Below are 15,054 nucleotides of genomic sequence, written 5' to 3'. Positions count from 1 at the left end.
TGTCTCTGTGTGCCCTGGGATTGGCTGGCAACCGGTTCAAGGTGTCTACTTCCCGAAGACTGCTGGGATGGGGTCCAGCACCCCCATGACCCTACTGAGGATAAGCGGTGCAGAAAATGAATGGATGGAAGGAAGGAGTCACATTCAATTTGATTTGAATCTTCTTGATTTAACCTAATGATATATTGTACTGTATATATTGATATAAGAAAAGTTAGATAAACAATTAAATTACTTAATGGACAGTGTGTAGTCATTAGCGCTTCCTTTTGGTGAAGCAACTTAATTCATTAAACAAGAAAACAATTGAATAAAAAGCAAAACTGCACAATTTATTATATGGCTGGTTAGTTGGTTGGACCCTTTAACCACTAGAGTAGTTGGGGCACCATTTCCTGTGGTGTGTCTTGGGCAAGTACAGCCTGGTGGCGCCCAACCCTCTCCAGGCCAACACATGTTTATACCCAGTCCCCAAATTTGGTAATTTTCAGTGTTTGTATTCTTCCTTGTGCTTTGTGGCACTCTGTTTCGGTTGCATGACACAATACAGCAAAACCAATAGTCAAGTCATGTTTATTTGTATAGCCCCTAATCACAAGGAGTCTTAAAGCAGTGTTTTTCAACCTTTTTTGAGCTAGGGCACGTTTTTTTTACATTGGAAAAAATTCGCGGCACACCACTAACCAAAATGTTGTAAAATGACACCGAACAGTATGTTTGATTACAATATAATTTATAATACCCCCTGTTTTTACAGCACAGACACTTGACAAAGACATATTAGTGTGCCGCGGCACAGTGGTTAAAAATCACTGTCTTAAAGGGCTGCTCAGACCACAGACCATAACAGACTACAGACTAATTTTACACCATACCCTGATTCAAAACCTACATAAGGGCAAGGAAAAACTCAAAAACCTCAACATGAGGAAAATAAAAAAACATCTAGTGGTCAAATAATACACACAGTCCCTTAAGTATAATAGCCAAATTCGGTAGCACCCTCTACAGGTCAATAAATGTCACTTGGCGGAAAATAGCACACTTTCATTACACATAATAATATATATGAAACGTAACTTTAATGTCTGATGATCGCATGACAGATAACATCTCGTAGTCAAATAATATACATTGTTACATTATATAGAGAAATCAGTTTTAATAATTTAGTTTAGATTTTTGTGTAAAATGAGTTTTATAATCACTTAATCAATTAATATCATTATTTTACTTCAAATATTATTATCATATATGAGAGAGATTTTGAATTGTTTTACATTTCCTTATGTTTTCAAAAAGTTTAGATATTTTTGGGAATGTTTAAATTTCGTTGGAAAAAAAACATACATATTGTATACGTATATTTTTGTAGTTTTATGAATGGATTCTATATCCATGATTTGTTTTATTTTTTTTAAACTATTTGGTCACGGTTGCCATGTTACCCAATTGGCCCGCCCGTGTGGTGCCAGCTGCGGCTCATTGACAGATTGGCTTTCTTTCTATTGAAGTTCCGTGTTCTCACTCTGTTTGTCAGTCCGTCAACAAACTTCTGCCCCGCAAGACGTGGGTTCTAACTTGGTCCTGTTGCCTGTTGGTATTTCCTGTCCGGTATTGTTCTCGTTTATTTTGTCCTGTTTAATATCGGTTTGCAGTTTTGTTTACATCCATTTTTGTCCTGTTTATTATTCTCTCCAGTTTTCGTTCTCGTATAGTTTGTCCTGTTTAATTTAAAATATCCTGTCTCTATATCAATCCTGTCTGTCCCGTCCTGTCCGGTATCGACCCCATCCGTCCGATATCCTCTCGGGCAATTGGTGTCGATCTAGTCTGTCTCTGGCTCCCTGTCTTTCCACGCCAGACCACTGCCTAACATGCATGACTCGCCATTTCTCGTAAAATAAAAGCTTGTGTGAGAATGTCACGCATTTGGGTCCTGATCCTGTTTCGATTCTTGACATATTCAACCTTAAACAATATCATTGTTAGCATGCCTTAGAAATATAATTTGTTCCCACATTCAAAATTATAACTATCTTTATTGTCATTGATAACAACATTGTTTACAGCGAGGGTAGACATGGCACTCCAGGATAAACACGTTATAAAGACTTAAAATAGAAGAGTAAGATGAAGAATACCGTAATAAAGACTTAAAACAGAAAATGAAGATAAAAACAATTTCAAGATAAACGGCAAAAGAAGTTGTGAGCTAGTGGTTAGAGACTGGCCTAAGTTGTAAGTACATCGTAACAATAATGTAAAAAAAAAAGCAGCGCATTAAAATTTATCGACAACAAAATTCTAAAAGTTGATAAACCAGTCTTGTGTGCTTTTTTATGGTGGTGAGGGCCCTGTGAAAGAAACTGTAAACTCCTAAATAATGTTGACTCTGGGGTGGTATCGCTGGCCGGCAATGTCTTCCAGACTGGGCATAGAGCAACCAATGATTTTCTGGGCCTTTTTGATCACTCTGTATATTTCTGTCGGTTGCTGTCCTCCCAGCAAACCAGACCGGTATGCCGTATGCCAGGATACTCTCCACTGTGCCTTTGTGGAAGAACACCAGGCGCTCCTGCTCCAGGTCGTTCTTCCCGATCAGTAATCTCGATTTCACAATTCGCCCCAATCAATCAGGGAGGATGTGGAGGCGCCGGACGAGTCCGAGCGTCAGGAGGCCGAGCGCAAGTTGCAAGAACTGCAACGTCGGCGTGATGACGCGGACAGCGAAGAGATCGAGAAGATGAAGCAGAAGCAGCATCACGCCGAGGCTGAGCTGGAGGAGCTCAAGAGGAAGCGTGAGGAAAGGAGGAAGATCCTCGGGGAGGAGGAGAAGCAGAAGAAAAAGGAACTGGAGGATAAGAAGAGCAAAGAGCAGGTAAGTTGAAGGCGTGGATAAGGTCCCGAAGGTATTTGAGCGCCCCCTCCTGCGCAGGAGGAGCGGAAGCGGATGAGGGAGGAGATCGAGAAGAGGAGGGCGGAAGCTGCAGAGAAAAAGAAGCAGCTGGAACAGGAGCCCGTCAAGCCCTCTTTCACCATCAGTCCGAAAGGCTCGTCTAAGGTAAATGTTCTGATTGTTATCCCTTAACCACTAGGATCTGAGGGGCACCACTTCCTGGGGTGCGTCTTGGGCGATTATATCCTGGTGGCGCCCATTCCTCTTCAGGCCAACACATGTTTCCGCCCGATCTCGAACCGGGGACCTTTGGCGTGTTAGGCCAATGTTCTGATAATACGTTACATTTCCTCCACCCCGCTTTCCCCCTTCTCCAACTGGACGAAATAATGGCAGTTAACAATTTCTCTAGTTCCTAGTATGAAACGTCCACTATGGGGTGGGTGGTATCAGTCATTGTTGCGATACTGATTCCATAAAGAGACACAGTGTAATATTTGACCACTATACAGTTGTGGTCAAAGGTTGACATACACTTGTGAAAAACATAATGTCATGGCTCTCTTGAGTTTCCAATAATTTCTACAACTTTGATTTTTCTCTGCTAGAGTGATTGGAAAAGATAGTTCTTTGTCGCAAAATAAATTCATTTGGGATTAGGTTCTTTTATGATTTTACTATAGGTTAACAGAAAAAGTGGTCAAATCTGCTGGGTCAAAAATATACATACAGTCGCGCTAATATTCGGTAACATGTCCCTTGGCCATTTTCACTTCAATTAGGCGCTTTTGGTAGCCATCCACAAGCTTCAGGTTGAATCTCGGACCACTCCTCTTGACAGAATTGGTGCAGTTCAGTTCAATTTAATGGCTTACGGACATGGACTTGTTTCTTCAGCATTGTCCACAAGTTCTCAATGGGGTTTAAGTCAGGCTATTCTTAAATCTTAATTCTAGCCTGATTTAGCCATTCCATTACCACTTTTTAGTGGTCAACTGAGTCAATTTAACCTTACTTCCTACTTCTCTCTCATTTACTTTCCTAACTTTTTGTACGTCCAATGATTACCCTGGTATTAACATAGTAACACCATAAGTAGAACAAGTTAAGTTGTTATTTTAGAAATGCAGATCAAACTAGGCGCCCTTTGTGCTAATTAGTTGCAAAAACTAGAACTCAGCATGAAAAAGGTTGGAGAACCCTGGTGTAGTGGAAGCAAAATCCAGTGCTACAAAGCACAAAGAATATTACAAACGACAATGACTAAAAGTGACTGAACTGCACTGATTTTATAGGAGAATTAACTCTTGTTATACATATGGATTTTTTAAATCAACTTCCATTTATTTGAATAGCCCGACCAAAATGATTCACGCTAGCTGGCTGCAATTTCAGGTCTGACCTTGTCAGACTGTTCTAGACTCAGTAGGACAACCCGACCCAAAAGTCGTAATTTTAATCCTTGCAGTTAACCATATTTATGTCCTGACTTGTTATTCATCCACATAGATTGGGGAAAAGGCGGAATTCCTGAGCAAATCTGCCCAGAAAAGGTAAAGATTCAATATTGTGCCGATTTGGAGTAGTTGAGCTTAATATTGGAATGTAAACTGTATCATTTTTGTCGTCAGTTCCAGCGTAAGAGCGTCACACTCCCCCATTGTCTCCAAAATCGGCAGCAGAATAGAACAGTACGCCTCAGCCATACAGGTGACTCAAAACCTACACATTGCAATTGATATAGCATTATATTAATATCAAATTTTTGTAAATTACTTTTGATAGATCATCATTGTTATGTGAAAAAACACAATTCTATTATCATATTGTTCTTTTACCTTTACTGAATGTTTAAATTGTAAACATGATCATAAAACAAAATGAAGCTTTGTAAATATTACTTGCAGAATTGTCTTTTCTTTTTAACAGTTGATTTTTTGTTGTACATAAAGGGTGTCTCAGTGACATTCAATATGACAAAAATCTACATTTCACTGAATTTTTTTCTTCAGTTTTTTAAATCTATGTTTGTGTTTTTTCAGTTGCCAAAATGTTGTTTCTACCCCTCATTTTTTGTATTTTTTTCCCCTCTTTTACCCATGCAAAGAATTATTCTTCATGCGGTATTAGAAATTTATTGTTGAAAATAATTTTACTCTTTTAAAACTTTGGCTTCATCCAATTTATTATGGAAAAATTATATATACATTTTATATATATATATATATATATATATATATATATATATGTATACATTATATATATATATATATATATATATATATATATATATATATACACATTTTATATATATATTTTATATATATATATACTGTATATATATATATATATATACATTTTATATATATATATATATATATATATATATATATATAGCACGGCGGCGCAGTGGTTAGCGCTTGCACAGTTCATGTCATGGGAACCTGTCGTGGGTTCAAATCCAGCTCCGGACTTACTGTGCGGAGTTTGTATGTTCTCCCCATGCTTGCGTGGGTTTTCTCCGGGCTCTCCGGTTTCCTCCCACATTCCAAAAACATGCATTTCAGGTGAATTGGGCGGTCCAAATTGTCCCTAGGTGTGAATGCGCGCATGAGTTGTCTGTCCCTGTGTGCCCTGCGATTGGCTGGCAACCAGTTCAGGGTGTCCCCTGCCCACTGCCCGGAGATGGCTGGGATGGGCTCCAGCCCCCCGCGACCCTAATGAGGATGAGATGAGATGAGATATATATATATATATATATATATATATATATATATATATAGGGCAGCACGGTGGCAGAGTGGTTAGCGCTTGTGCGGCTCAGTTCATGTCATGGGAACCTGTTGTGGGTTCAAATCCAGCTCCAGACTTCCTGTGCGGAGTTTGTATCTTCTCCCCGTGCTTGCGTGGGTTTCCTCCGGGCACTCCGGTTTCCTCCCACACCGGTATATATATATATATATATATATATATATATATATATATATATATATATATATGTGTGTGTGTGTGTGTACCTGTCATGATTATCAATTTGGATCCCCTGTGCCGATTTATTTGACGCCAGCCGCTGTGGGCTACCTGATTGGTTCCCTGTCCCTTTCTAAACCCAGTCCTGTCACTCTCAGGTTGTCAGTCCATCTGCGAACCTCTTTTGTTACAAGGCAAGCTCTTTTTGACCCTGACCCCCGCCATCTCCCGCTACGGAAGATCCACTTCTGTATTCGGATCACGATCCGATTGAGACTTGCTTCCCGCGTCCAGCGAGCATTGGATCACGGGCACTGTCCTTCCTCCTTCTATTCAATAAACTAGTGAGAAACGTTACGTAATTGGGTCTACCCTTTGTGCTGGTCGTGACAATATATATATATATATATATATATATATATCCATGTCCATTCAGTCGCTTAAATGTAGTTTTTTAAACCCCTTGTTTTTTTAGTTTATTCCCATAAAAAATATCGTTTATTGTCCTATTATCATAACGCTCTCTTTAAAGTGAAAATGTGGCTTCATCTAATTTATGACAACGTAGCAAAAAAAAAAAACAACAGGTAAAATGTTTCTTTCCCCAAACGTTTATCAATCCCTCCTTTATTTACCATTTGTCGGGATAATTTTCTTGATTGCATGGATTCAAGGGGAGTTTAGATTCAGATTCAGATTCAGATATACTTTTATTGTCATTCTTGTACACGTGTATAGAGAACAAAAAGTCGATACATCTGACCCGCACAGTTTCCTTGAATGTACAGATATAAATAAATGTTGTACTGAGTTAGAGTATTGAATAGAATAGAATAGAATATAGAATAGAATATACCTTTATTGTCATTGCTACAAATGGGCTAACATATTGTGACAACGAAATTGGGCATGACACTCCAGTTTTACACATTCATAGTGAGGTATGAGCAAGAAGATAAAGGAACAGAGAAGATAATGTTATAAGACAAGGGGGATAAGGCTATAAAAGTATTAATAATATGCTAAATAATTATAGCTATGTATAGCATTATACAGTAGTGCAAAGAGTGCAAGAGGAGCAGCTTACCAGATGTGCAAAATATGCGGTTGTCATGCATTCTTGTGGGAGTACAAAATAATAATGTAAAGAAAAAAAATATTTGTACTAATTACACACGGAAAAACTTTGACTCCGAGCAAAATAATAACTTTTTCCTTTCCATTTTTTCCTTTTCAAGTTTTCTATATTGAATGAAAGTATTGTCTTTGTTAATGTACAAATAGTGACTGATTGTTCTTGTTTTATTACTAAAAAAATAAACGTTCAGTTAAAAATATCCAAACTACTCTCTCCTCTTTCCGCAGGGGAACAAAGATGTGAAATCGCCCAAGCCTTTCATGGCCGACATCCCTACGGGGGGCACACGCAGCATTAAGAGTATGTGGGAGAGCGGAAACGTGTCTGACAACCAAGCAAATAAGGTCTGTGTCTTTTCATTTATCCCTCATTCGTTAAGATATTCTGTCAAAATTGAAAAATATAAAACCAAAAAAAAAGGAATCAACTCGCTAATTGCTAACACATCATGTGAAATGCCTTAGAGAAGCTAACAAAGCTAGCATTGAAAGACTTGTTCCAAACAAAATATTGATTTTGCATCCTCTACAGGATGCAACATTTACAAAGGGAAGCGTTGCAAACCGGACCTCAAAGGCGGAGCCTGTGGCATCGGAACCAGCAACCGCACCAACAGCGGCCGTGTCCACCAACCCTGCGACCAAAACGGAGAAATTGCAGCCTCCCGCACAACCACGCACTAATGTAAAATATCAAACTTAACACTACAGTAGACCCTTAAGGTTACACCATTAATCTGTTCTGAGGTGAGAATAGCAAAGTCAAATGGTCATATGGCTGGTAACCTGTGGTAATTCATGTATCCGACAGTGCTTGTTTTAAATCAGAATTCGAGGCAGACGATTTAGGTCAGCCATCTTTGTATCACAAACAATGACCATGTGATCCACACGCTTGTATAGTGTTTTCTATTGAAATGGTTCAAGGTGTCCGGGGTGTATTAGAGGTAAGATCTTGGGTACGGGCCCGAACCAGACCGGAAATTCTTCAAATGTCAATCATTTAGTCAGGCTGGTCTGGCCTCTCTCGCTGTGTTTTTTTACCCCTTCGTGGAGGATCTATACAGCGTGCACATACTTTTACTCAAGTAATCATTTAGATGAATTGATAGTTTGGTAAGCATTTTCTTTAACTCAAAATCAGTAAATCCAAAGGAAGTTTCCTTCCCTGTGTTGTTGTAAAAGATGCCTTACGTCAGACGTCATTTCTGCTTCTTGCCAATAGCTACAAGCATTACAATCATTCTTTACGCTTTTCGGCCAAATATTTCACTATTTGCAGCTTGCTGCTGAATATGATTTTCTTTTCTGTACCATTTTGTTCATGTGTCAGATTTAATTTCCCCCTATGTTACGGTCCGGAGCCTTTGCTCTGAAAACGCTGGTCTGCTGGTAATGCTGCATAGTGTTGGTGTGGTACCCAAAACCTGGGGGTTTACTGTAATATTGCTGCACTTTTTCAATATTAGAAGTTTGTTTGTTTGTTTCAGGTTTTTCACAAAAAGTGCGCAACAAAAAGAAAACAACTACTATTACTACTACGAACTAGTAATGTCACCTTATTGTCATCGAGCATTGCTTGTTTGTAAAAAAGAAAAAAAACGTTATTGGCGTGCAAAGCAGCTGCTAATGCTTCCAACTCCCAAAGTCAACGTTATCTTTAGCTCTCCTGACAATAACAGTGTGCTTCACACGTAGGCCAACATTTCCCCCTGCAGGAATACTGAGTATTGAGGTGACTATGACATTTTAGTAAAAAAATCTGACTGTATTAACGTTGTTTTTAATTTCAAAACAGAAAAATAGAAAGTAATATTACATTATGAAGAAACAAATTATTTATAATTTACTCAAAAAGCAGTTTAATGAGTACACTTATATGTGATTAAAGTGATATAGTTGTTTAGCGTGATGGAAACTGTTTCTATTTTCAGGGAGTCATTTATTGAATACATATTTTTAACACGCTCATTGGGTGTTTTTAGAATGGAATATGTTGAAATTTGTATTAGGTTCAAAATAAATGGAATGTTGGTTTCTTAAACACGAAAAATAATTCAAATATTAATAAAAAAAACATACCAGTCTCAATTACTTTGAGAAAATCCCACAAACTTAACTTGAATATACTTTGTATATTTCTGAATTGAATGTTAACTACACCGTAAAATTCAGACTAAGAGGCACACCTGATTTTAAGCCTCACCCAGTAGATTTTAAAGGAAAAAACATTTTATACATAGATAAGGTACACCTGACCATAAGCCGCATGTGCCCACATTGAAAGACGAGATATTTAACAAAGAAATACGGTACACAGAAAAAGTTTTAGTAATATTAACCCCATAATGTTCTGACCACTGGGCGGTGGGCCAGTCACTGAAATGCGTCTTGCCAAATATCATTGGAAAGCTGAAACTCCTTCGATTCAAGGTATGAATACCATTTAAAATATACTTATTAGAGAAACATCACAATCAGTCTGAAACAAGATATCCGAAAACTCTGAGGTAACTCACCATTACGTCCCCTGGCTGTCTTCTTTGAATGTCAGAGAAAATGGCTTGGTTACATAAACAACAATCCATAGAATCCAATCATGAAAAATATTTACTCAAAAACACATTATATTGCCGACAGATAAATAAAAATCCGCATAAAAGCGTGTCTGCTTCATTTGACGTTGCTTCCTGTAATCTGCTCATTTCACCACATTATTTTCGCTTACAAAATAACAGACACGTCAAATTATTCTCAATATCGTAGTTAGCACTCCCCTTTCGATTGACTCTCTTTCCATGATGAGGGTCTATTCATGCTAATTTTATTCATGCACAAAGCGCAAAGTTACATTAAACTTGCGTCTTCCTTGACACGTGACTTACTTTTACCTTTACTGCTCGGGCGCCCCTGGCTGCTGTTAGAAAAAATGCACAAATTGGCCGCATAAGCCGCAGGGTTGAAGGCTTGGGGGAAAAGTTGCGGCTTATAGTCCGAATCTTAAAAATAATAGTATAAGAAGTGCTATTAAACAAAAAAAGAAAAATGGTATTTATGTGCTTGATTAAATGTTGGGTCAGTTATGTTTTGAGTGAACATCATTAGTCCTAACATTTGGCGTGAAACAAATTTATCAATGGTTTGACTCAAGAGGTTTTTAAAGAGTTATCGGCTCATCTCTTAAGAGCGGCATGAAGCTTAACACCGAAAAACATCAGTGACCAGATGATGAAGGTGCTGTATCTTCTAAGGCTTCTTTTCCTACTAGGTAACCATGGAAAACAAGTACCATCTGTTTCATGTGGGGAAGCAAACCCCTACCTAATAGAACAGCCTGGAGAGGGAAGGGCCGCCAGGCTGTACTTGCCTAAGACACACCACAGAAAGTGGCGCCCCTGTGACCCTTGCGGTTAAGGGATCCGGAAACCGTGTGAATCGTCTACGTTAATAGTATCATTGCTTCTATGTAAAATAAGTAAATCTCCTGCCTTTTACGGGAGTATAATTAAAAAATAATTTTGGAGATCACTTAAAAAAGCAGCTTATCCGAACAAAAATACCAAATGGTTCCCATACTTTCTCATATATCAAAGGTGGTTTCCCTGGCATATGTTTAGTTTCAAGTTTTGTTTATTTGAAAAGGGTCAAGTATGCTTCATAAACTCATGTCACATGCTATAGCATTTTAGTCAAAGCTAATTCTGAAAGTCTGTCCCCGGTGAGAAAATTTAGGCTTTAATATGCTCTCATTTGTATGATTTGAATGTGAATCACTTGTGCTTACTGTTGACGAACAATTTTGATTCTGTACAGGACACGACCAAGCACAGCGACATCGGGAACAAGCGCAACATGTGGGAAACAAAGAAGAGCTCTACGCCAGCCAAGGTACCAAACACATTCTTACGTTATAAGAATGATTCCCCTCGATAAAAAAACGCTTTTTGTGCTGTTGCAGGTGTTGGTTGGAGTCAAAGGCAAGTTTGTCTAAAAGTACGTATTCTTTTATGCTGTGCTTGTCGCATAACAAAATTGTCACTGTCATGTGAACAACACGTCTTAAGAAAAAATAGTATTACTCCACCTGCTCACCGAGGCGTGTGTGCAAAATGAAGGCAGAAAGAGAGGAGTGAACAGAAACGGCAAATTTAAACAAATTTATTAGAATGAGAAAAAGAATAAAGCCTTGAACCTAACGCACACTGGACTTTTGTCTACCGTAGTGTGCAACATAAAAATATTTTTGAATACAATTGTAGACCTACAAAGTAATCCTAATTCCTACAAAATATACCAGTAACTTGATTTTATATATTTTAAGACACTTTCAGAAAAGAAAATAAGTATTTGAACACCCTGCTATTTTGCCATTTCTCCCACTTAAAATCATCATCATCCACTGTGAGAGAGATAAACTAAAAAGAAAAAAATTAGGAATCACAATGCGTGATTTTTTTTTACTGATTTATTTGTGTGACACAGTTGCAAATAAGTATTTAAACACCTGTTAATATTGGTACAGTAGCCTTTGTTTGCTATTACAGAGGTCTAATGTTCCCTGTAGTCTTTCACCAGGTTTGCACAGCAGGAGGGATCTTGGCCCACTCCTACACACAGATCTTCTCTCGATCATTTAGAATTCTGTGCTGTCACTGAGGAACACAGAGTTTGAGCTGCCTCCAAAGATTTTTGACTGGGGTCAGGTCTGGAGACTGGCTGGGCCATTCTAGAACCTTGATATGCTTCCGAAGGAGCCACTCCTTGGTTTTCCTGGCTGTGTGCTTCGGGTTGTTGTGTTGGAAGACCCAGCCACGATCTATCTTTAATGCTCTGACTGAGTGAAGGAGATTGTTCCCCAAAATCTCACAATACACTGCCCCAGTCATCAGTCATCCTCTTTTTAATGCAGTGCACTCGTCCTGTTTTTAGTTTATTCTCTCACTGTGGACATACACCGACGATTAACATTTTAGACCCCTCCATGATTTCTAAGAGGGAGAAATAGAAAAATAGCGGGGTTTTCAAATACTTATTTTCTTCACATTTTTGTATTCTGATTACCGAACACCTTTACATGTATTCCGTTACTCCCCAAGCCTGTTTAATATTGAGGTGTGGGTGGGGTGGCTGTTTCCCTTGACCACACGGGTTTTCAGGGGAAGCTTTTACTAATTTGAGTCTCAGTAGTTTGTGTTCTTCCGTGTCCTTTTTAGCACTTGTTTGCAGCTGCACGATGCAATACAACCAAATCTACAGGTTAAATAGTAAACAATGTCACTTTAAACAAATTCTTCTTCCCAATTAATGGGTTGTGTTTTTAGCCAAAGATGCCAAATTGTTGGGGCGTTTTAAAACTCTAACCCTATTTTCCCAAATTTTAGACCTACTCATTTATCATGGTTGGTTGATTCCCTTAACTACCCTTTTCTGTGGTACAGTATGTCTTGGGCAAGTACAGTCTGGTGGCACCCATTCCTCTCAGGGCGCCAAATGTTTCCAACCGGTCTCGAACTGAGGACCTTTTGCATATTAGGCAAATGTGCTTACCACTGCACTACAAACATTTTAACAGATTAAAAAGCTTTTACAGTATTCCCTCGCCATTTTGTAGGTCGACTAGTGTTTCCGGTGCATGACAGATTTTTTTTTCTATCAAATGGTTCTAACGATAAATACTTCACGGAATTACGACGTCATTTTACAAGCGTTTTTAAACTAAAAACCTTTTAGTTTTCTGGGCGTTGATTGCAGCAATGTGAGCGAATAACAAATAAGCTTGTTTGCTCCGATAGTGTGCTCCATTGCTGCGTCCAAATTGTGCTCGCACGTAGCCTGCCCAGAGCATGGACGTACACTACATATGGATGGAAACTAACATTTTCGCTGGAGGGGAAGAAATAAAAATGGTAGTGTCCCGGAAAAATAAACCAATCACCGAGGCTTTTTTTAGCAGCATCAAAATATCCTGGACGAGTGTGCAGTAATGCTAATTGTGTCGCTTAATATCAATATATGGTTCCTACGTTGCAGAAAATCACTTTGTTGAGGAATGGATGAACTTGGAAAATTAGGGTATACTGTACTCAATTAACCAATAAAGGATGATTTTGATCATATAAATTAAAGTTGAGGCTTGAGGGCCACAATTAGCCCCTAAGAAAGTTTTCTTTGGCCCCTGAGAGTTTTGCATCAGTTTTGTATCATACACCAAGAATCTTTGTTTCAACTGTATATTTCTTGCTCTTAATTTATTGTAGTTTAGTGAATTTTAGAAAATTGTTTTTTTTCTTCTTTGAAGTGATTGTAGCTCACTTTTGCCAAAATATTAAGAATAAATGTAAATGGTCTGCATTTATATAGCGCTTTTCAAGTCAATGAAGACCTCTCAAAGCGCTTTATAATGTACTTCACACTTACTCATTCACACACACTCACACACCGATAGCAGCGTCAGCCATGCAAGGCAACTACCTGCTTATTGTGGGCATTAGGGATTCAGTGTTTTGCCCATGGACATTTCAACATACAACACGGAGGAGCCGGGAATCTAACCTGCGACTTCTTTATCCCAAGACGAGCGCTCTACCTGAATACATTTGTTTTTATGTAGATTCAATTAGGTGACTAGATAATATGCTTCATTTCAATTTGTTTTCAATATTCCATCAGTCTGGCCTTCAGCCATTAGCTTTCTTAGAAAAGTCAAATGGATAGAAGGGCTTGATATCGAAATCAAGTGTGTAAAACAAAAACTCATTTATGAAATGACAGCGAGGGAGTACTTATGTAAAAATGGTCGCGAACTGTGCTAAAACAATTCCAAGTTTGCATAAATACACATCCGAGTCCTTCAAAAGACCCATTACGGATTTATGACGCTGTCTCCAGAAGTACCCACCCACGGTCGTTTGCGTCTTTTGGGTGGCTGCCCACTGAAAACGGAGTCAACTATTCTAAATTTAAAATGACTTCACTCTGACCTTGTTTCCCAGTACTGTATTTAAAAAAAATAAGTTACGCGTGACTTTCGTGTTGTCACAGTCATCACCGTTCCAGACATACCTCATCGCAGCTGTTTGATTATCACTTTATGACCGACTTGTTCACAGGCTTAGCGACAACTCAGTGAAAGTCTTTGGAGCTTATTCACTCAACAGGGATGAAGAGAAAAAAATAATACCACGAGCCACTCTACTGTGGATGTCTTGCAAACTGCAAACTTTGATTGACCTCTGAAAAGTTTTCTCGGCAGCACCTTTGTCGCTATTTGTTCTTAATCGGAAATAGAACACGGAGGGTTGCAGTAAAGGGCGAAGTCACACCTTTCAATCACATTAAAATGGACTGTCACTGATTGTATGCGTAGGAACAGATGGAACCACGATTAGGTTGCTGTTCACAGTGATTCCCGATAACTAAGCCTTTAAGAAATGAGCCGGTTTCACTAAATGAGGTAAAGAGGAACACAGTATACACATTACATTTTTTATGTATTTCTTTCAAAGTGGATCAAAAGACTTTGGTAAGAAGTCCAAATTTTCTTCAAAATAAACCCTGTTCAAACGTCCATTTATTGTTTATTAAGGAGAATACAGTACATTATAACGAAATTCCCTAAATAAAAGAGTATTCGTTTAGCAATAAATCTACTTAAGAGGGACAGTGTATATTACTTGACCACTAGATATTGCCGTGTCATGTCATACAAATCAAAAATGAGTGCTAAAAAAAAAAAGTAAACCAACTACTGCGAGTCAAAGTTACCAAACCCAATCAATTTTCTGCCCAGCCTTTCACAATGTTTTTGAGTATCCGTAGCAACAAGATCGTGGATAATGATGTCAGCTCCCCCTAGGTGAGAATTACGTTATGTTAAAAAATACAAATCTAACCTAGAAGTTTTTGGAAAATGCAACTTTTTATGATAGTTAATGTAGTTTTGCCTATTGTTTCAATCAATATTGGGTTTTTTTTCTTTTAAGAAATTTGTTTTTCACCGCTAGAAGGTGCTAAACAATACTCCATTTCCTTTGTGCAGTGGTTAGCAC

The 15,054-nt window shown here is 38.4% G+C and overlaps 1 protein-coding gene across 2 annotated transcripts in view; it reads left to right on the top strand.

Moving 5' to 3' along the window:
* The window catches only part of LOC148362824 (uncharacterized), a 49,567-nt gene that overhangs the window by 32,016 nt on the left and 2,497 nt on the right, over positions 1 to 15,054 (top strand). For both annotated transcript variants that reach the window (XM_088340401.1, XM_088340402.1), the window contains exons 8-15: positions 2,641 to 2,881; positions 2,939 to 3,064; positions 4,409 to 4,452; positions 4,531 to 4,609; positions 7,235 to 7,351; positions 7,539 to 7,691; positions 10,820 to 10,894; positions 10,965 to 10,999. In XM_088340401.1, coding sequence (XP_088196527.1) covers positions 2,641 to 2,881; positions 2,939 to 3,064; positions 4,409 to 4,452; positions 4,531 to 4,609; positions 7,235 to 7,351; positions 7,539 to 7,691; positions 10,820 to 10,894; positions 10,965 to 10,997 — 868 coding nt within the window. In that variant the 3' untranslated portion in view covers positions 10,998 to 10,999. The remainder of the gene's footprint in view (positions 1 to 2,640; positions 2,882 to 2,938; positions 3,065 to 4,408; positions 4,453 to 4,530; positions 4,610 to 7,234; positions 7,352 to 7,538; positions 7,692 to 10,819; positions 10,895 to 10,964; positions 11,000 to 15,054) is intronic.

The sequence above is a fragment of the Urocampus carinirostris genome, chromosome 7 (assembly GCF_059441175.1).
Source record: "Urocampus carinirostris isolate Australia breed hairy pipefish chromosome 7, RoL_Ucar_1.0, whole genome shotgun sequence".
Classification (NCBI taxonomy): Eukaryota; Metazoa; Chordata; class Actinopteri; order Syngnathiformes; family Syngnathidae; genus Urocampus; species Urocampus carinirostris.
The sequence above is the reverse complement of the archived record's forward strand: the minus strand, read 5'-3'. Positions and strand labels throughout refer to the sequence as shown.